We start from the raw sequence: 21,429 nt of genomic DNA, 5'->3' as shown, positions 1-21,429 counted from the left end.
ACGACTTCCGCAAATTGATTCGTTCTCACTTGCTATTGGGCCACTGGTGACCACGTGACACATGACCGTTTCCGACAAAATAAAAACATCGCATTAGATTTTTTTTTAACACCTTTTGCATTTTCACAGATTTCTGTTTATTTTCATTTAGCAACAACATTCACGATTCCAAACACGCAAATTACTAAATGACTGTTAAAAAAAGGGTGACATTTTTTTAAAGTGATCAAATTAATAAACACGTTAATGTTCTTTTGCAGAATTGCACAAAACATTTTAGTTTTAACAGCCCACATCTAAAAGGTTTAAGTCAACAGTTTTTTAATATGAAGAGAATGGGGGGCGAATATAGTTTAATTCATATTACCGCTCATTTACAATGTTTGCCCGTCTTACTTATCACCGATAAACAGTTTCTCTTTGTCGTATTTACAGGAAATACAAAATAGGTCCACCTGAGACTACACTGGGGAAAATCCTCTGGCCTGCCCATTGTAGGATTCTTCTTTGTTTACGTTTCCCTGAAAAATGTAGCGAAACAGAAACTATTTATTTTAAATACAGCCCAAGATCAGCTGCCCTCATGCAAATTTGAAATTATGCTGTCAAACTGATCACCATATTCTATATTATATATATTTCTAAAGATAAATAAATCCTTGTGTATATTTATCATGCAAGAGCAGTTTGAGCTGGAGTGAAATGGCCTGAAAGGGCACTTACCATTGCTGCAGGGCTGCAAGCAATTTGTTCCCTTACAAATCTCTGTGTTACAATGAAAATAAACCTGGAAGAGAAAAGAAGACTTTAGAGAAAAAAAAGGGGGGAAAAAACATAAAACGCTAATAACAGTCCTTTTTATTTACTTATATTGTTCTCAATTACCAAGTTTTCAAATGTTGGAGGCTTCACAAAGGAGAACAACTTCACAACAAACCATTTCCGAAGGGTAGGATATGGTATCCGACTGGAAACTGGCAGCACAACAGTTGTGTGGCTATCACCAGTGAAAGGACACCTTTAATTGGATGCAAAGATTAATTACAGATTATTTCATTTTTCCCTTCTGATCTCAGGTATTTTAAAACACCCTTATAAACCTCTTGTTGACTTTAAAAGTTTTCACCCTTTGATGAGCAGATTCCATCTTTGTGGATGATGTGGGTCTCCAGTTGGTGTAGCCCAGCAATCCTCCAGCAGCAACATCAAGTTGTTGTCTTCATGTTTTACAAACACCTCCACATACACAGGCTGGCCAAGCTCAGTCACTGTTGGAGGGTCATTCGAGGAATGAAAAGATATGTAAGAGGAATCTGTGGAGATAGGGTATCGTTTAATAATAATACAATGCATTAGTTACTCATCTTAAGTTTCACCAATGACTTTAAAGGTTTTTTTGTGAAATATAACATGTATATGTACATATCCAGAACAAATTAAGCATTTTTTTATTGCAATAAACATCTAGATGTCTTTAATTTGCCTGTTAAACAGTAATTCAGAGAAATCATTTTAGTCTCTTCACTCACCAACTTCGTTGCATTTTGAAATATGAACATTCAATATCTAATACTTATATTCAAAGCATACATCACTCAAAAAAGTTGAACTTGATCTCTATTGTGTTACATACCCCTTTCTTTTAATTACAGTTTTCAATAGTTTAGGAATGAAGAACATTAGTTTGTTTCGAGTTTGCAAAGAAATCTGTGTTAATTCTTGCTAAGTAAAGATTTTAGCCACCAGCAGTCTGTGACTGTTGTCTGACTCCTTTTCATATTGCACCATGTTTGTTAAATAGGACACAGATCTGGCTTTTCTTTGGGCGAATTACAGAATCAGGTCTGACATTATCCCGCTGAAACAGCCATTTTCTGGAAAAATACATTGTGTTGATGGTCACATACACCTCTCCATCCAATTCAAATGTTCACCTCTGCATGAGTGATACCTTCACCTGCAAGGCCCCCCCCTACCATCACAGATTTAGGCTTTTAATCCTTTTGTTTATAACAGAGTGGATGGCTTTTTTATTTCTGCCATGCAAAACTAGACATCAGTTGTTTTTTTTGTTTTGTTTTTACCAAAGCAGCTAAATTGTGGACTCATCTGACCACAGAGCACATGTTCATTGTTCTTCTGTCAGTCTGAGTTAAGCTTGTATCCAGATTACTCTGCTGTGTGTGTTTGTGTTTTTTTAACTGTGTTTTTATATGTGGTTTTCATGGGACTCCAGAAACAGTATAGCTATGCTGATGATGGTTTCCAGTGCAGAGTCCCTGCTCTTTATTAATCTTTTACAGTATCATTAACTGTTGATGTTGAAATACTAAACTTCTTTAATATGTGATAATGAGAAATATACATTTTATGTAATCTGCTAATAAATCTGACTCATGACACTCTCTTGCTTAAAAAGCCTAAAGTTTTGGTTGCTGTCCCATTTATACCCAATCCTGGCAGCCATACCTGCCAATTAATGGGCTGACTGTAGAATATTACAGACTGGTGTAGAATATAAACTATTTTTTTTTTTTATCTCTTTGTCGTTCCTCTAACTTTAAGCGTATTGCCCCTTTAGAATATACATTTGCTTTTTCTAAACACAATGAAGTTGGTCAGTGAAGATCTTGAGAATATTTATTTTCTTGTTTTTATTAAATAAGTGTTCAAAGACATTTAAGTTTTATTGCTTAAAAAAATCTGTAAATGTTTGGTTTTTAAAACATAAAATTAATATCTATAAAATGATAAAGTGATGGGAAGCCTTGACCTTTGGCAAACCTCATTTCAGTCCTTAGACTTCCTTTGTTCTTCAGTGTTGATAGGAACTCAGCTTTACTTTGCTGAACCCTGATGCCCACTTGTGTCATTTGAGTCAGTGCAAAGCTACACTGTACAGTCAGACTGAAAAGAAAAACAAAAAACAAGGCAACTAAACTGAATGTTAAACAATTCCAAAAGGTACCCCCTTTTCATTTCTTAATCTTACTTGAATGGAGTATCACGAAATATGATTCCATTCTGGGGATGATGTTTCACCTCAATGTTGATCCAGTGGGTAATATTTCCATCTGAAATCTACAAGCCTATACCTTTCAGTTTAACCACAAAAATACCTGCTGACATGTCTGAGGGCTGTGTGATGCATTTATATTTACCATGGTCTGGGTACCACAGTCAGTAAATGGAAAAATAAAAGTGACGGCATCAGTGGATCTTTTCTGGGGTCTACAGCTGGGGTTTTGGTCAAACGGTACTCTGACTGCATTGAGATTCAAAGGTGGGACTGTGATATTTCTGAAGATGGTGATGTGGAACCCATTTTTATTGCAGAAAAACTGTTTTGGTATCTCTGGAAGGTCATATGTCTCAGGCTCTGGACAAAGCACAAAAAATGATGAGCAGAATTCTGAAAAATATCAAAACACAATGTTTATATACACTCTTTACCTTCCATTTGCCTTTTACAGATCAGATGTATTGAGTGGACAATCTCAGGCTCGCCTTCATCTGCATGTTCCACAAGTACTACAGTGAGACTTGTCATGTATTTCTACTGAACACAAAATAAAAAAAAAAAAAACAATTCTTAAATCAATTCTGCGACAAATCAATAAACAGACAGGATTATGAGACGTATTAGCTCACTTGTCTTTTTACAAAACACCCACGGGAAGCAACTGTTAAGATGACAAAGGAATGTGTTTCTTCAAAGAAGTAGCCGCAAAGTTTTGCTATAGCAATGGCCTGGTAATATCCGCTGTGCTCATCTGCATGACACAAACAAGAGCGTAACAACCACAAGCACTTAAACGCTCAGCATGATGTGTTTACAGTGTGTGACTTACCTTGAACATAAATGGTATGAGGAAGATGGGGAAATTGCTCTTTTGATATGTTAACAGACATAAAGTCTTCATGACAAATCAGTCTATCCTCAGTGGTGGTAAATATTGCTTGATGATGTTTTAATCCAGCCTGGGTTACACATTTCAGAAAAAGGAGTGACAGATAAATGAATCCCACCCAAATAAGCTCTGCGTGGTTGGCCTTCATTTTTTAGTTGCTGATACTCTGTGACAGGCGCAGCAGCTGCTTCTCATTCATTTTAATTAGCAAGAGAGAGAAATGAAAAGTAGCCCCAAAACCAGTGCAAAAGTGATGCTTGAACGTCCTGTCGTCAAACCAACCTGGAGTCAGAGCTCTGTGTGGCTGTGCATGAAGGATTTTACAGATAACTGATTGTAGGTTCAGATCTGTGTTTCGACTCACTTTCATTTGAGAGAAATACACAAGCAAATCCATTGGGTCTCATTAAAAAGTGCCTATTAAGACACATATTCTGTGAGCAAGTGGGGCTTCAGCATACCTTAATAGTTTTTGTTTGATTAAGTCAAATCTGAACAAAGCAGCCCAGTGCCATTAAGGATAGCAAAAGTACCTCTGTTGCAGTCTAATGGCAAAGTCTGAGTACTTTAAAGTGTTAATGTTATTGGAATGTGTGTGTAAAAATATATTTTCACCATAGACCTCTCTTCTACCACCAGATTAACTGAATTCTGGCAAAAAATATAACATATACTCATGTTTCCTGACCACCAGGAGGCATTAACATCTGCATGAGAAGTCTAAGAAAACAGATTGGGTCTTACGTCTCTCACATACTGGACTAGACCATCTTCTGAATTTAGGCCAAACACAAAACAAGAATGAGGAAAGAGAGTCATTCTGGTTTGAGAAACGTTTTAAAAATATAGTTAATTTATATGCGACACTGTTGTTTTGATGAGCTTTATTTGATAGCAGTTACAGTTAAGCAGCAGACACACATATGTAGTATGCAGTGAAATACAGCACAATCAAAATACAAACAAAATCCTTTATCAGTAGCTATTGTTTATCATTAATCCTCTACAGCTGGTTGAGCTGGTCTGTGCTCCTGTTGTAAATGGGGTTTTTGTAATCACAGTCTGAGGGAAACAGTGGAAAAATGGGAGAGCAGTTCAGTGCACACTTGTCATTTCATTGCTATTATGTCCACAGATGAAGTCAGCACTCACTGTCTTTGGCTTTCTTCCTCCCCATCCCTGCTGTAAAACAACACACTTTGATTTTATTCTCATACAGATTGATAATAACTATTATCTAACAAAAAAATAAATAAATTCAACATAAATCCAATGAAGTCAAACTACCTCTTTGGTTCTCTTTTTGTGCTGCCATGGCTTGCTTTCTCAGCTCACCCTGGTTGACTGTAATGAAATGGATTAGTAACATACCTGACACAATCAGAAGGATGCAATACAATCAAAGATTTCCACGGTACCATAGAAATGCCGACTGAGACTTGACTGGCGTAACCTGCTGAAGAGCTCTAAAAGGTATGAGAAGATATTGTTACTCATTACTGTTACAATTTATACAAACTGCTGTTAATATATTAGCAAATGTACCTATGTGAAATCTCTGTCTTGTTCTCTGACTTTGCACCCTTTGACAACGGAATTCTTCCAGGTTTGGATAAATCCCACTGGTACTTTGGCCGGGCTGAGTCCCACTTGGATTTTGCAGATGTCCTGGCAGACCACCATGATTTATGTTTATGTCTCCGTTGACAGGATATGGGTAATCATTTTCTATTGTTTGTAAAAGATTCAATGAAAACATATTGACAGTTTGTTAGATTTTTGGATGGATGCTAACTCTGTAAGCACAGATGTTTTTTAGTAAGGTAAATAATTGATGACACTTAAAGAGATAATCAGAGTGAAAGAGGACGCACCGTAAACAAGATCACTATTGTGTACATCTGCAGGAAAAAGAGCCACAAAGAGACAGTGACAATGATAATTGATTAGAATAAATACATTAAAACACTTTTTATCAAACATACATATGGTTTGTGAAAACAACTTGAGTGGATGGCTGAGCTGTGGGTGGGATAAATTACCCATCTGATGTTCTTGTACTGGCATTCTTGCTTCCTGTGGTTGAGCGTTAACCACTGCCGTGGAACGAGCTCTGGCATCTGCAGTAGAACTTTACATTAAAAATAACACTTTTTATGGATGAAAAGACTGATGCTGAGGCTTTGTTGAGTGTCTGGTACATATGAAACCAGCAGGTCTATGTAGCTAACTTAGCCTCTCTGTTAATGACTGGGACTGGAGGGAAAAGGTTGGCAAGCCTCTAATTTTTTTCCTAATATGTAAAAAGTCCAATTTAATCCAAATTGATTGCATATTTTGTGTAATTTTAAGTTAAACTTGTTCTGAACTCCATGTTTTGTTTTCTATGGTCTCTGTGTTATGCATGTTATACAATGCACAATTTTTGGCTGTTGCAGACGAAAGATGATCAGCATGAGACTTATCCTCTCTGGTTATGGCTCCTAAATGGTTGTCTTATGTTTTTAGCTTGAGAGGTGCAAAGATGACTGAAAGATGAAGTGACTATAGATAGCCTGCAACATTTTTGAGTACCATCTCACAGTATGTGAGCTGTTTTGACCCGTGTCTACAAATAGGAATGGAGCATGGATGGATCTGTTGATTAATGCAATCCTGTGTTAAAAACAAACAAACCAAAGCTGAACAGTAGATGAAAGCCAAACAACCTAAACATAACTTGTGAAATTCACAGTCTGGTTTAACTGTGACAGCCAAAGTCTTTTCCGTGTGATGTTTAATGTTTACTCCAGCTCATAGGAGGGAAATGGAGGAAGATATGTAATTTTTTGGTGACCTGCAATGTGACCATGTATTCATTTTCTATCCCACTTAGTCCAATGCAGGATTGTAGGGAAGCTGAAGCAATTAACAGGCAAGAGGCAGGGTACACCACGGACACATCACCATTTTGTTGCAGGGCCAACAGAGAGATACAAACAACCACTCACACTCACTCCTAGGGAGAATTTAAAGTGACAGATTACCCTAACATGCATGTCTTTGAATCGTGGGAGGAAGCCAGAGTTTCCAGAGAGAACCCATGCATACATGAGGAGAACATGCAGACTCTGCACACAAAAGCCCCTGTTCAACCCCCTGTTTACCATAAGAAATACTCAGATAAAACAAAAGCATTAAATCTCAAAAATCTTAATTACTGCTTCTGGAATAACTCAATCCTCAGTTTTAGGTGTGATAGGTGGTGTCTCTCCCTGTTTTCACACTTGTGTGCCAATTTTAACATTCAAACATAACATCCCAACAACATTGTCTAAATATAACACGGGCAGTAAAACACATAACTTGAATTTATCTGCTCTGATTGGGGTGGTTGTCGTGGTAGCCGTCGCTGTGGGACATGGGTGGACTGGCTTCTGGTGTGGGTGGTTCCCCATGATATTGTTTCCTCACAGGAGCATCAAGCCAGATATTTATCATGTTTAGTGTTGTACACTGGATTTAGTTTGGAGACAGAGATCGGGGAGTCATGTTTGTGCACAATGGGTGCATGTGCGTGCAGTTGTGTGAAAGACTTTTTTTTATCATTATTATTAATTTTATTGTGTAGTCTCTTTTGATGTGTGTAAAGCCTTGTTTTGTTATTAATATGCATGAATTGATTTTTTTTTCATGTAAAGCACTTTGTGTTGCCGCAGCATGAAAAGTGCTTTTTAAATACAGTTTGATTTGATTTGATTTGATTTGATTTGATCATAGGGTAACTGTCACAAAAGGTTAAATACCTGCTAAATATGAATTTTCTAATGTAATCTAATGTTAATAAGTCAGATGGTGAGCAGGAGTTTCCTTAAAAGATTCAAAATGTGCTCTCCAGTGTACTCTAATGTCCCAGATATGCTAAGTGAAACCGTTAAACTAGGCTAAATTTGGCTGTTCTTTGTATTAACACATCCCAACTAACGTAGTGATAGATTCAAGAATAATTTAAAATCACTGTGAAAAATATATTAATAGTTTAGAGTAACTGTGTACAGTCAAACTGTTGTATTTCACCTTGAAATATTAGCGTACCTTCAGTAACTGCATTGACATTGGCAAGGTTGTCCTGTGTTGTTTTGTTACAGTGCCCTGAAAAAAGAATATAAAGCTAATTAAATGACCCATCCAGCCTTCCACTGGATTAATAAATCAAAAGCCAAATTGTTACTGTCAACTTTAAGGAAGGAAAGTTGCAGACTGGACAGGTACTCACTTATGCAATTCACGCCGCAGAAGTAACCACCGATACTCAGCAGGATGAGTGCAGTCACACCAGTGCAGATGAAAATTATCTGCTGCATCTCTTCAGTTAGTGTACCTGCTGCACAGTGAGTTGTGGTTATACGAAGATGTTTTTGACAGGAAATGATAGCTTATTCACTTGTCCTTTGTTCATGAGTTTGACCCTGAAAAGGAAGAAACAGCATCCCTCTGCACAGGCTGCTGCTTTGTATCAATGAAACTTAAAGACTAACTTTCCACTTACTTTTTCCTCTCAACAACTCTACTTGAAAACAGTCATCTGTCTGCTTGCAGAGGTAACAGCCCAGATCAGACTTTTTTAGATCATCAATGCAGATGGAGTAGTTCCCCTCCGAGGTCTGGACTGGAAAGACTTTTACTCGGCCGTGTCTAGGGTTCGGGAATGTAACTTTGCCGCTGGACGAAATATTCACAAGGTCGTCCTCCCCATTATGGATCCAGTTGACCCTGTTGTTGCTATTTGTTGAAAAGATGCATGGTAGGAGCACCGAGGAGCCAAGTGTCACTATGAGTTCAGATGTCTCACAAAAACTTTCACAAGGTCTTTCGTTGAAGTGCTCACCTTTGTGAGAAAAGTGAAACATGAGAAGAAGTTAGAGCAACAATCGCAGTTAATTTGTTAAGCTTAATATGTCTTTATAAAGCCAAGTTTAATAAAACACAGATGAAAAAGGTCTGAAGTCCACACTGAACAGTAGCATGAATTTGTGCTTGATGTTTGTCAGTTTGAAGAAATGGGAGAGAAAATGAATGGACATGAATCTCACTATGTTTTATTTTCTTAAACATTTGTTTCCTTCTGGGCTGGATCTCACTTGGCTGTAAAATTAGTTTATTTTTAAGTCTTTATTCAAATTTATTCTAGTAGTTCTCCTATCAGATCATAAAAAACAAAGCATACAAGAAGAAAAAAAAACACAACCCAGACTTTAATGTTCTCAAAAATATTTTTACTGAATATTTCTGTAGACGTCATTTTTGTGATTATGATACTGAGCTACTCCAACGGTGAACAAATGCATCAAAATTTTCTTCCCAATGTGTACAAACCAGTGTGTATTCTGAATGACAGTAAAAAGACTTTTTTATTCTATTCAAACCGTAAATTTTACAATGTTCTCCTCATTCATTAATTAACGCACTCAGCAATGATTACAGAGTTCTTATGGTGCTGCATAGTTTGAAAACATGTATTCTCTTTCCCTGCTGCCCCAGATGACTTTTCCTCTGAGATTTTATCACCGCTCTGCTATTTCTTTCCTCAACTGTTTCAGCCTGTAACAGAGAACATTTCTGTATTGGAAACCCTGTTTCTAGAGAGGTCAAGAAGTTTTCCAAAATGTAAAAACTAAAGTGAGGAATTTAAGAATTTGTCTGAATTTTTATTTATTAGATTCAAGTCTCTCAGAATATTTTCAGTGCAATTTCAATGCAATAAATAAAAACAGAAAAAATAGGTGCCATTAAGATCCTCAAAAATTATGGTACTTGACAGGGGAGAGTGCCCAATTAGGTATAAAGGGAACATTGATGAAGCACCCAGTGCCCCTATATGTATTAAACCTTCTGCATCACCAGATCCAAAATATCAACATAATCTGGGTCAAACAATGTTGGATTATAACATCTACCAAGATCCCATCTTGAATTTTATCTTTTTTATTTTTTATTTTGCCAATGATTGTGGGCATTATCTGGTGAGTTAGAAGCTATAATGGAAAAATCATTGCTATCTCCCAATATTAAAGAAGGTTAAAAAAAAAAAAAAAATCTGGATCACCTCAAGAATGTAATCACTTGTTCATTTATTCCATTTCTGACATTTCCTGAATATTTAATCAAAATCTGTCCATAACCTTTTGAGTTATGTTGTTAAGACAAACTAACAGTGTCGAAAACATAATTATATAAAAAAACAAAAAAACAAAAGAAGAATGAATAAGAATAAGCTTTGGACATTATCCAACAAATGAGTGAGGAAGTCTCCGATGGGGGAGAAATGATCAGTTACCCTTCTAAAATAGGACAAAGTTTAGACATCCTTGACAAGACTAGAAGATGACCTGTTGTGGTGTTTTATGACATTTTGGACATGCCTCACTGAATGCAGGGGTCCTCTACTGGAACTGCATAGGACTGATTCCAGGCTTCCAATGACTACATGCCGAAGTGTCCTTGGGCAAGACACTTAACCCCACGTTGCCTCCCGATGTGTCTATCGGGGTGTGAATGTGTGTGTGAATGGGTGAATGTGATAAATAGTGTAAAGCGCTTTGAGTGGTCAAACTGCCTGGAAAAGCGCTATATAAGTTCATTTACCATTTATTAAGCTCTCGATGTACAATACAGTAAATCAGTATCAGCTGACATCCAGTGCTCTGGTTCCTTACTTTAGCATTTTATGATGCTTTTTTCAAATTGTCCCCCCTCAAATAATTGATAAGAATATAAATGTGTTTAAAAATTATTTAGTTATATGATAGCTAATCAATTATTTATTTAGTTATTTATTGAAACTTTGTGTACTTCCCAATGATAAAGATTCAATAGGAAAAATCATTGCCCTCTGTAAACGCCACCTTTATCCTTTTTTATTTAAAGCAGCATCGGCAGGGTGTCAAAATGACCCCCTTTTCTGGTACTAGGAGGTACTGGTATGTTAAAAAATTCCTAGATCCAGGTGGTGATCCAGATCATCATATAGTGGCTAGATAGCTCAGTGGGCAGGGCGTTTGTCTCCCATGCAGGAGACCTGAGTTTGAATTCCATGAGGGACATATTACAATGGGGCGAATATTAACCTCTTCCAGTCGGCTACTTGGGCAAGACCCTTAACGCTACTGCCTGACTTCATTACTCTCAGATGTAAGTCGCTTTGGAGAAATGCATCTGCTAAATGACTGTAGAATAGAAAATCTATTTAGTTGGTCCTTATTCTATTTTAGGGATTTCCTGAAAATTCCATCAAAATCCGTCTATTACTTTTTGAGTTATGTTGCTAAGAGACAGTCGGACAAACACGCGTATGCAAAACCTCAACCTGGCAGAGGTAAATGTTATCTCAAACTGTATTACACAAGGAGGAATTATACAATTACACAAGAAGGAAGAAATATTGACCATGTACACACATTTTAATCACACATTTTATCAAGTTCTCCAAGCACAAACTCATCTGAGGATGATAAAAATAAATAAATAAATGATAATATAATATAAATAAATTATATATATATATATATATATATATTATATATTTTATATATTTTTATTTGTATTTTATTATGTGTGTGTATGTATGTTGCCAGACTCTTTGGGAGCTGTGGTTTGTAATATATTGTAATATATTGCAAGCATGAGGCATGTTATGTGATGACATTTTTATTTCATAGAAATGACAAAACCTTTTCAGGATAAAGTTGATTACTCCGAGGTGTAGTTCACCACATCAATCAGTTTTAATGATCAGATTGTTCAATTTTATTATTTTTTTTAAGTTGACAACCGGATTTATTTATCTTCTTTAAGTATTGTTTTCTGGATTAGATATATTTAGATATTTTTAATACAATAAGGTAAAGATATGAAAGTTTTAGTTTTAGTTTTAATCATTTAAATACTGAAAATATAATGTTTTTACTGTTGACAGGTTTAATTTGACAAAAAAGACTTACTGTTTGATGATAAACACTTGAGCCAGAGGGCGAAAAGGAAGATCCACTTGTCAGCTTTCATCTTCAGCATATTACAGAGCGTGAACATGAAGACAGTGAGGCTCTTTTAAAGTCTCTAAGCATCATGGGACAAAACCACAAGACTATCTGAGCCTGTTTCCTTATTAAAGGGAAACCTTTTATTGTCTTTCATTTTGAGTTAGTTATATAACAACTTTAACCCCCTTATCGGGAAATCATTGAAATACTTGGAAATTTAAAATTTCAACCATATAAAAAAGTGTTATTATAATATTAGAGGATAGTACAATACTTCAAAACTTGAATATTTTTTCTAGAATAAAAGTTGGTGGTCAGTACTAACAGCTTTTTTTTTTCTTTCAGCTTTTTATGGTAAAGACCAATCTCAGTGACAAAGCTGGGATATAACCTTATCTTGGTGATTGGTGTGGAGATCTTGGTGTGGTGATTTCATGGACTAGCATGCAGGCATTTTTATGTTAAATGAAGTGTATAGTCATTAACCTAATACAGGGTTAAATTTTCTAATTATAATAATATAAAATACTTTCAGAATACCTTGTAATCATCTTGTTAACCAAGTAGGTGGACGAAAAAAGGATGTGAAATAACAACTGACTTTAACCACTTCCTGCTGAAGTTTGCAGACATTTCCTGAGTGAGGGGTCTTGTGTCAAGACAGACTGATAAATATACACTTGGGTAACGTCAACTATCAAGCACAAACTAAATACATTTCTTAAATTTCTTAAGTTGATCTTTTAAGCTTTAAAAAGCAGCTTAAAAAGTGAAAACTTCTTTAAATCTAGATTTCACAAAGAAAACATTATTTTCAGTAACAAAATTTGTTTCAAGACAAGTTTTGACTTCATGTTATATTTAATCTAAAATTTGTTATGACTGCCTAACATGTAAAAAATCATAATTAATCTGTCAGTAAAATAAATAAATGTTAGGATAAAGTAACTTAAAATGCTATTTTGTATCACTTGCTTTTGAAAACTTCAAGTAGGAGGTTGACTATCAGTCCTGCTTCAGCCTTGCCATAAGTTAAAGGTGACATGAAGCTTTCCATTACCCCCACTTCTGCAGCATTGTGGTTATTTTTTTGTTTTTTAACTCATACTGACTGGAATTTCCTCTGATGTATTTTAAACCATATGCACAGACATTGTACTTGTTTCTCAGCTTGACACGTACCCTCAACATGTATACTGTAAAACAAGATGGGTTTTTAGATTATACCAAGATATGAATGTTATCTTGAGATAACAAAGAGTTAAGGATAACAGTTGAATGTTTAAGAAGTTTGAATGAAGAGGTCTTTCTTTGATAGCATTTAGGAAAGACACTGCCAGGAAGTGAACAGAATAACACGAGTATGCCTTGACTTGCTGTCTGTTGTTATGACATCCATCCATTTTCTTCCGCTAGGGTTCTTGGGTTGCGGGGGCAGCTGCCTACACAGGAAAACCCAGACTTCCCTCTCCCTGGCCACATTCACCAGCTAGTGCAGGGGGTTCCCAAGGCATTCCCAGCCCAACTGAGAGATTTAGTCCATCCAACATGTCCCGGGTCTTCTCCGGGGCCTCCTCCTGGTGGGATGTGCCCGGAACACTTCGACAGGGAGGCATCCATCAGGCATCCTGACCAGATGCCCGAGTCACCTCATCTGGCTCCTCTCAATATGGATTAAATCTGATTTAATCATGCCACATTAATAAATGTTCTCAAAAAGAGCAAAAAGCACAAGCTTCTCCACATAGCTTGTGCCAACCTTGTACAGTAGTCCAAGTTTCTCATTTCATTCCACTCAAAGAGTGGTCAGGATTGATTTGTACAGTGTTCTTTGTAAAACATATCATCTTTTTGACCTCACTTTTCTGAGACCAAAGATGATGCTCTGCAGGTTCAAAGCAGAAATCAGCCAAAGCACTGATAGCTGATTATATCTCAGTTCACAAAGAAAATATCTTACAGATACAAGGTTTAAAACATGATTTTCAGTGAAGAGGTTTATTAAAGTTAATATTCCTCTTTTTTTTTTTCCTAATCTTTATTTTTCTTTTGAAGAAGACAATTCATACAATACATACAGTTCATACAATGTGATCATACAATTAACCAAACCTTACCTAATAATTCCCTTAACTAAAAATCCTAATAATATTCTTTTTTCAAATTTATAAAAAAAAAAAAAAAAAAAAATTTTAAGGGTAGTTATAATTTATCCATCTCTTTGAGTACAGGTGCCCATATCTCTTGAAATTTCTTAACTCTAAACCGTAGCTTTGCTGTTACATTTTCCATTCCCACTACATCTTTAACCCTTTCCCACCAAAGGTCCCTGTTAGGAGGTTGTGGCTTTAGCCAGGAGACTGTTATAGCTTTTTTTGCTATTGTGATAAGAATTTGAACGATTTTCTTATTTTTACTAGACACCGTTTTTGGTATTATACCCAGCAAAAATGTTTGCAACTCTAAATTTATTTTTTCCTTACAAATCCTTTCGATTTCTCTCTTTATATTCTCCCAATATTCTTTAAGTCTGGGACAATCCCAGAATATATGTATATAGTCTCCTGTCTGGCCACAGCCCCTCCAGCACTTGTCGGACCTTTTACTATATTTAGATTTATTTAATGGTACAATAAAGTATTGCATTTTAGATTTCCATTCGAATTCTTGCCATGAAATACTATTCAATATCTTATATCCATCTTTAAAGGATTTCTCCCATCTTTCTTCCTTTATTGTTATATTTCTTTCCTTCTCCCATTTATTCCTTATATCCCAGTTGTTGTCTGTTTCCATCTGCAGGGCTTTATACAATTTTGAAATTACCTTTTTGTTAGTACCTAAATTTTTCATTAACAATTCTTCTAATTCATTTGGTTTCTTATGGATATTTTCCCATTCCTTGTGTTTATTAAGGTAATTTCTAATTTGTAAAAATTTGTAGAAATCTTGTGCAGTTAAATTAAATTCATTTTTCAATTGCTCAAAGGATTTCATCTGTTCATTTTCAAAAAGTTGTCCAATGTATAATAGTCCTTTCTCTTCCCATTTCCCATATACCCCCTCCATTGAGGGTATAAAATCTGGATTTAAAACTATTTTAGTAGCCCTGCTGATTGAACCAGACATATTTAATTTTCTTTTCACTGTCCTGCATATTTTCAATGTTATTTTAACCCATTCATTTGTAATTTTTATTTTATTTTGAATTTCTTTTGTTATAAATGGCAAAGATTCTAAAGATATCTTTGGGCATGAATTTTGCTCAATTTCCCTCCATCCTGTCTCCTCATTGCTATCCATCCAAATTTTCACTACCTTTAGATGTGACGCCCAATAGTATTTTTTAATATTAGGTAAGTTTAAACCTCCCTTTTCTTTAGGGCTCTGAAGTAATGTATACCTTATTCTTGGTTTTTTGTTTCTCCATATAAATTTGGATATAATTTTGTCTATTTTGATAAAAGTTTCTTTGGAAAGCAGGATAGGGAGGGACTGGAACATGAACAATAACCTTGGCAAAACATTCATCCTTATTACCTCTATTCGTCCCATTAATGTCAAGGGGAGTATCTCCCATTTTATCATATCATTTCTAATTTCATCTATAACCTTTATATAATTAGCTTCAAATAAACATGATGGTTCTGGTGTAATAAAAATGCCCAAATATCTAAATCCCTCTTCTGTCCATCTAAATTTCACCTTTTCTTTTATATCAGATGGACAATTACCTGAAATAACCATAGCTACTGATTTAGATTCATTGTTCACATAACCCGAAATATTCCCATATTCTTTCAAAATAATATTTAGTGTTGGCAGCGTTGAGGCTGGATCTCTTAAAAACAAGAGAATATCATCAGCAAACAGCGAGATTTTTGTTTCTATTCCCCCTTCATCTAAGATTCCCTTGATATTTGTGTCTTGCCTTATGTATTCCGCTAGAGGTTCTATACTTAAAGCAAATAATAATGGGCTTAAACAATCACCTTGTCTTACACCTCTTTTTAAAGAAAAGAAGTCAGAACAGCATCCATTTACTCTTATTCTTGATTGCGGTTCTTTATATACAAGTTTGATCCAGTTTATAAAATTTGGATGAAAACCAAACACAGACAATACATGATACAAATATTTCCATTTCACGCAGTCAAATGCCTTTTGAGCATCTAAACTCAAAAGTACATTTGTACTTGCGCTTGTTTTGGCACATGATATAAGATTTAAAGCTTTTCTAATGTTATTAGTACCCTGCCTTCCCGGTATAAATCCTGTTTGGTCCGGTTTAATTAATTTTGATACATGTTTCTTCATTCTGTTCGCCATTATGTTTGTTAATATCTTTAGGTCATTACAGAGTAAGCTTACCGGACGATAACTTTCACATTGGACAGGATCTTTGCCCTCCTTATGTAACACAGAAATAAGAGCTTCTGACCATGATTTTGGTACACTACCCGACTCCCAAACATAGTTAAATACTCTTTCTAATATGGGTGCAATGTCTTCAATAAAACATTTATAAAATTCCCCAGGGAACCCATCAGTTCCTGGACTTTTATTATTTCCTAAATTTCTGATTGTGTCTAATATTTCTGTTAAGGTAATTGGTCTTGTCATTTCCAATGCTTGCTCCGTAGTCAGTGTCGGTAAATTAATATTCTTCATAAATGTTTTCATTTCTCTCTCTAAATAATCCTTGTCTTTATCATCATATAAAATTTTATAATACTCCGCAAATGATTCTGCAATCTCTTTAGGTCTCATCTTGATTTCCTTAGTAACAGGATGTCTGATTTTTATTATTGACCGCTCTGACTGTTTCCTTTTTATTTGAAATGCTAATAATTTATTTGCTCTATTACCTTTTTCATAATACATTTGATTCATCGATCTTAGAGCATATTCTGCTTTACATGATAACAACTGATCTAATTCATATCGTTTATCTTTCAATTCTAACAAACTAGATTTTTTAAAAGTTTTAGCATGTTCTATTTCCAGTTTTTTTATTTCATTCTCTAACTGTCTCTGACGACGCTCTCTTGATTTTTTAATTCGAGATGTTATTTCAATAATTTTCCCTCTAATTACTGCTTTGCCACATTCCCACAATGTTGTTAAGTTGACTTCTCCATTATCATTATTTTCAATATATTGCTTAATGCATTGTTTAATTTCTTGAACCACTACATTATCGGTTAGAATTGACACATTAAGTCTCCAGTATTTGAGAGAACAGAAATCTCCCTCTAATTCCATTGTAAAGTGGGTAGGTGCATGGTCACTTATTGTAATGGTTTCTATCCCGCAACTCTTCACTTTATATGCATCTTGCTGAGATATAAAAAGAAAATCTATTCTTGAATAGCTGTCATGGGGATTGGAATAAAATGTAAATTCTTTTTCTTTTGGATTATTCATCCTCCAAACATCTATTAATCCAAGATCCTTTATTATATTATTCAACATTTTTGATCTTTTTGTTGTTCCTTTTTCTGGTGGCGATCTGTCTAATTTCCCGTATTGTACTGTATTAAAATCTCCCCCCAATATCAGAATTCCTTTCCCCTCTTGTATAATTAAATTTGCAATCTCTCTAAAAAACTGTTCGTTTTCTTCATTAGGAGCATATGTGTTCATAATTGAAATAACTTTGTCTTTTATATGGCCCACCACAAAAATGTATCTTCCCTTTTCATCCTGTATAATCTTCTCTGGTACAAATTGCACCCCTTTTTTAAATAATATTGCTACCCCCCTCCTCTTCCCAAAAGATGAGTAAAAAACCTGATTTATCCATCCCTTCTGTAATTTCTTATGTTCCTCATCTCCCAAATGAGTTTCCTGTATCAATGCTATTGAAGAGTTCATTTTTTTAAGTTGATTTAAAATTTTTTTCCTTTTAATTGGGTTATTTAGACCATGGACATTATATGAAATAAATTTTAATCTATCCATAACATGAAACAATTCTCACACTCCCTGCGCATTTCCTCTCTCTTACTTATCCTACCCTTAAAACCTAAAATAGTTATACTCCTTCTTCTTGAGTTTTTCATTACACAAATAACTAAAATATCAATAACAATAAAAAAAAAAAAAAAAAAAAAAAAAAATTACCTAACTTGTTTTTATACTTCCAACAAAGGATGCCTCTGAAAGATATAAACTCCTTCAGAGGTCTGCACTAAGTGCACTGCAACTTTCTTACAACGAGTTGCTTAAACACTCAAATAGAGCAGTACTATTACTCTGCATCCAACATAATTTACCTTATATAAAAAGAAAAGCATTACATATCTCGCTCCCTTCTTTTTCCCCATTCTTTTTACTCAATTACCTAGGCTAGTTTCTTTTACCTTTTTATTAGTGGGATCAGTGTCAATATTCCTCATTTTATTAAAGATTTTACAAGATAGAACTAAATGGTTTTCAGTCTTAAAACATCTGTCAAACAGTAACCACATATTAAGTATTCATTCGGTGGCTGTAATTTTCTTTCTTCTTCCTTTTTTGTGATCACGGAGCCCACATTTGCATAGGATTTGTCTCTGCTTTTTATCCTAGCATTGTTTTAAAATTATTGTCTGCCTCCAGTATCTGAACTGACAGGGTTGTCTGTGTTGTCCTGTGTGTTGTTGTTATAAAGCCCTGAAAAAGAACAAAATGTGTGTTAAATGTTCAATCCATTCCTCCGCTGAATCAACTAATCAGCCATCCAATTATTTTATTCAGCGTCAGAAAGCGAGAGCAGCAACCAGGGCATGTACTTACATTCCTTGCAGCAGTAGTGAGCACCAAAGCTGAGCAAGATGAGAACAGCAACACCAACAAAGATGTATCTCAGCAGCTGCATCTCATCACTTCATTTACCTGCATGACAAGATTGCTTTTACAGAGTTGTTTTTACAGGAAATAGCAGCTTGTTCAACTTTCCTTTATAAAGGCTGCTGCTTTGTAATGTGAAAACATGGAGTCTAGAACTCTTCTTACCGGTCAACATATGTCCTCTCAACAACTCTACTTGAAAACAGTCATCTCTCTGCTTGCAGAGGTAACAGCCCAGATCAGACTTTTTCAGATCATCAATGCAGATTGAGTAGTTCCCCTCCGAGGCCTGGACTGAAAAGACTTTCACTCGGCCGTGTCTAGGGCCCAGGAATGTAACTTTGCCCTTGGACGAAATAATCACAAGGTCGTCCTCCCCATTATGGATCCAGTTAATCCTGTTGTTGCTATTTGTTGAAAAGACGCATGGTAGGAGCACTGAGGAGCCAAGTGTAACCCCGAGTTGAGATGTCTCACAAAAACTTTCACAAGATCTTTCGTAGAAGAGCTCACCTTAATTAGAAGAGTAAAACATGAGAAGAAGTTAGAGCAATTATCATTCATTTGTTAAGCTAAAAGGCTATAATAAAACAAAGATGGAAAAGGTCACAATTAAGTCACCCTAAACACAAACATCCACCCATTTAATCTTTCTTGTTGAAGTGGGTTGGAATCTCTCTGTCCACAGTAACTGACGTTAGTCTTGTAATTGCTGTTGAGTTTGAGTGACCAATTTAGCCGACTAAACATCACTGTTTAGTTCACTTGTTCAAGTTCTCATTGATTTTTTTTCAAGAGAAATAAATGTATTTTGGGATAAGAGAAACACAGTATAATCCAGCTCAGTGATGGTCAAGGAATGTCAGACCTGTCTCCATTTCATGTTGGTGACCGAAACCCACGTCGATATTCACCAGAATGGTTTTGTATAGTTAGTATAGCTTTGCAATCAGGTCCTAAAAACAGTAGAAATGTAACTATTGTTTCTGAGAAGTGGACAAGTTGCACTTTGATCTCAGAATAGATCAGCGGTACATGCTTACTGTGTAGCGCAGACATTATCTTAATGACTTTTCAGTGACGATAAGTTTTCACCTGTTGTTATGAATGACCTCACAGAGACAGATAGGATTAACATGGATCTTTAATGTGGAAACTGATCTTAAATAATGGTCTCACGAAGTAAGCTAAAAACACTGGAGTCCAGATGAAAAACAACTGAGTCGGGACCATGAAGGGGAGAGACAGAAAGTACATCAATGCTGGAACGAAGTCCAACTAGGAGTGTGTGTGGAGCTGGCGCTTACAAAGCCTGATAGGTAAATTGGTCACAGGTGTGGATGATCAGTATTCAAGAGATTGACAGCAGGGATACAGGGAGGAACTGGGTGGGTCTGTGGCAGAGACTGGTATGGGTATAATACTTATCCTATCTGTTTTTGGTGTTTTTTGTAAGTTTTGAAACCATTTAAGCTACACTTCTGTATGTTCTAAAAAAAAATAATTGAGTTACAGTACTAGTCAAAACTTTAGACATGCTTTCCCATTAAATGTAATGGGTTGGTGCTCAAACTTTTGACTGGTAGTGTATGCTGTGCAACCTGCAAAGATATTACACTTACCCTGTTCTGCCACTAGATTGCAGTATCTGTTTCTGAGAGTTTAGTCCATGGTTTGCCACCAGAGTCTTTTGTTTCTGTGAGTTAAGTTATTACCTGCACCGTTCTGCGTCTTGCCTCGTATGCCTGCATTTGGGTCCTCACGCCCACAGCTTGTGACAGAGGAGGGTCATTAAGCTGCACTTTAGTACAGGGTCACCAACTGTCCTGCAGGTTTAAAACATTTTAATGCTGCAACACGTGATCCACATGACAGCTTGTTGTCAAGTTCTGCACAAACCTCTTAATGATCCGTTAATAATTTTGTATTGCAGCAGGTAAACGTGTAAAACCTGCTGGACAGTGGCCCAACAGCTCCATAGTTGGTGATCCCTGGACTAGTACATGAGAAAAATCTTCATATTTTAAAAGGGCTTAAAATAAGATGAGTACAGAAAATATTAAAGGTACGTTCTGTAGTAACTGCTTCTATCTAACGTTGGAATTCATTCATTCATGAATTATCTTAACCACTTAGTCCATTACAGGTTGCGTGCAAGCTGGAGCCTATCCCAGCATTTTTAACAGGCAGGGCAAACTTAGATATGGACAAACAACCATTCACACTCACTCGTAGGGAGAATTTAGAGTGACCAATTAACCTAACATGCATGTCTTTGGATGGTGGGAGGAAACTGGAGAACCCAAAGAGAACCCACGCATACGTGGGGAGAACATGCTTACGCCACACAGAAAGGTCACCGCCCCCCAGATTCGAACCCCAAATCAAATTATTTAAAGACAATAGTGTTGATAATGTCAGTGTAGAGTGTAACTGAAAATCATTTGTCTTTGTATTTGTGTCTGCCTGAAGTTAAAAAGAGTTAACACATTAACTTTTACTTTTACAGAATTCTTTAGGGAACATGGTTTGTAAATTTATATATTTACAATTTGACCATGTTGTGGCCTTAAGATCATTTTTATACACCTAACAAAACATTTTCACTGGCTGTTTCACACTATGTTAAGATAAAGTTGGTTGTAAAAGATATTTTCAGGATAAAG

General features: G+C 35.8%; 2 protein-coding genes and 2 long non-coding RNA genes across 4 annotated transcripts; all 4 read right to left on the bottom strand.

The window, feature by feature from the left end:
* Nucleotides 1–175: 175 nt before the first annotated feature.
* Nucleotides 176–2,986, bottom strand: LOC121645568 (zona pellucida sperm-binding protein 4-like). Its single transcript, XM_041994060.1, has 6 exons — nucleotides 2,774–2,986; nucleotides 1,127–1,313; nucleotides 886–1,018; nucleotides 724–787; nucleotides 430–521; nucleotides 176–374 (listed from the first exon to the last, which is right to left on the bottom strand). Exons 1-5 carry the CDS (start codon nucleotides 2,871–2,873, stop codon nucleotides 430–432), a joined length of 576 nt encoding a protein of 191 aa, XP_041849994.1. The 5' UTR covers nucleotides 2,874–2,986; the 3' UTR covers nucleotides 176–374.
* A 489-nt stretch (nucleotides 2,987–3,475) lies between these two features.
* Nucleotides 3,476–12,003, bottom strand: LOC121645567. Its single transcript, XM_041994059.1, has 13 exons — nucleotides 11,891–12,003; nucleotides 8,440–8,778; nucleotides 8,167–8,274; nucleotides 7,986–8,042; nucleotides 5,954–6,031; nucleotides 5,786–5,812; nucleotides 5,457–5,639; nucleotides 5,330–5,377; nucleotides 5,199–5,255; nucleotides 5,064–5,093; nucleotides 3,852–4,973; nucleotides 3,652–3,773; nucleotides 3,476–3,559 (listed from the first exon to the last, which is right to left on the bottom strand). Exons 1-11 carry the CDS (start codon nucleotides 11,976–11,978, stop codon nucleotides 4,915–4,917), a joined length of 1,074 nt encoding a protein of 357 aa, XP_041849993.1. The 5' UTR covers nucleotides 11,979–12,003; the 3' UTR covers nucleotides 3,476–3,559; nucleotides 3,652–3,773; nucleotides 3,852–4,914.
* Nucleotides 12,004–12,137: 134 nt separating this feature from the next.
* On the bottom strand, nucleotides 12,138–18,017 carry LOC121645570. Its single transcript, XR_006011448.1, has 3 exons — nucleotides 18,007–18,017; nucleotides 13,791–13,794; nucleotides 12,138–12,224 (listed from the first exon to the last, which is right to left on the bottom strand). It is a non-coding gene; the product is annotated as an uncharacterized LOC121645570 (long non-coding RNA).
* Nucleotides 18,018–18,328: 311 nt separating this feature from the next.
* Nucleotides 18,329–19,276, bottom strand: LOC121645569. Its single transcript, XR_006011447.1, has 3 exons — nucleotides 18,929–19,276; nucleotides 18,710–18,808; nucleotides 18,329–18,586 (listed from the first exon to the last, which is right to left on the bottom strand). It is a non-coding gene; the product is annotated as an uncharacterized LOC121645569 (long non-coding RNA).
* Between the last annotated feature and the right edge of the window lie 2,153 nt (nucleotides 19,277–21,429).

This window comes from Melanotaenia boesemani, chromosome 9 (genome assembly GCF_017639745.1).
Source record: "Melanotaenia boesemani isolate fMelBoe1 chromosome 9, fMelBoe1.pri, whole genome shotgun sequence".
NCBI lineage: Eukaryota > Metazoa > Chordata > Actinopteri > Atheriniformes > Melanotaeniidae > Melanotaenia > Melanotaenia boesemani.
This window is presented reverse-complemented; position numbering and strand designations above follow the sequence as displayed.

Bases quoted from the DNA above. Each gene is read 5' to 3' on its own strand.
- LOC121645568 (XM_041994060.1), bottom strand. From the start codon at position 2,873: ATGACACAAGTGGGCATCAGGGTTCAGCAAAGTAAAGCTGAGTTCCTA. The intron at 1,314-2,773 runs GTCAAGGCTTCC...CTATCTCCACAG, and splicing joins TGAAATGAGGTTTGCCAAAG to ATTCCTCTTACATATCTTTT. The intron at 522-723 runs GTAAGTGCCCTT...TACATTTTTCAG, and splicing joins CTTGCAGCCCTGCAGCAATG to GGAAACGTAAACAAAGAAGA.
- LOC121645567 (XM_041994059.1), bottom strand. From the start codon at position 11,978: ATGTTCACGCTCTGTAATATGCTGAAGATGAAAGCTGACAAGTGGATC. The intron at 8,779-11,890 runs GTAAGTCTTTTT...TTTCTCACAAAG, and splicing joins CAAGTGTTTATCATCAAACA to GTGAGCACTTCAACGAAAGA. The intron at 5,094-5,198 runs GTAGTTTGACTT...GTTGTTTTACAG, and splicing joins ACAAAAAGAGAACCAAAGAG to CAGGGATGGGGAGGAAGAAA.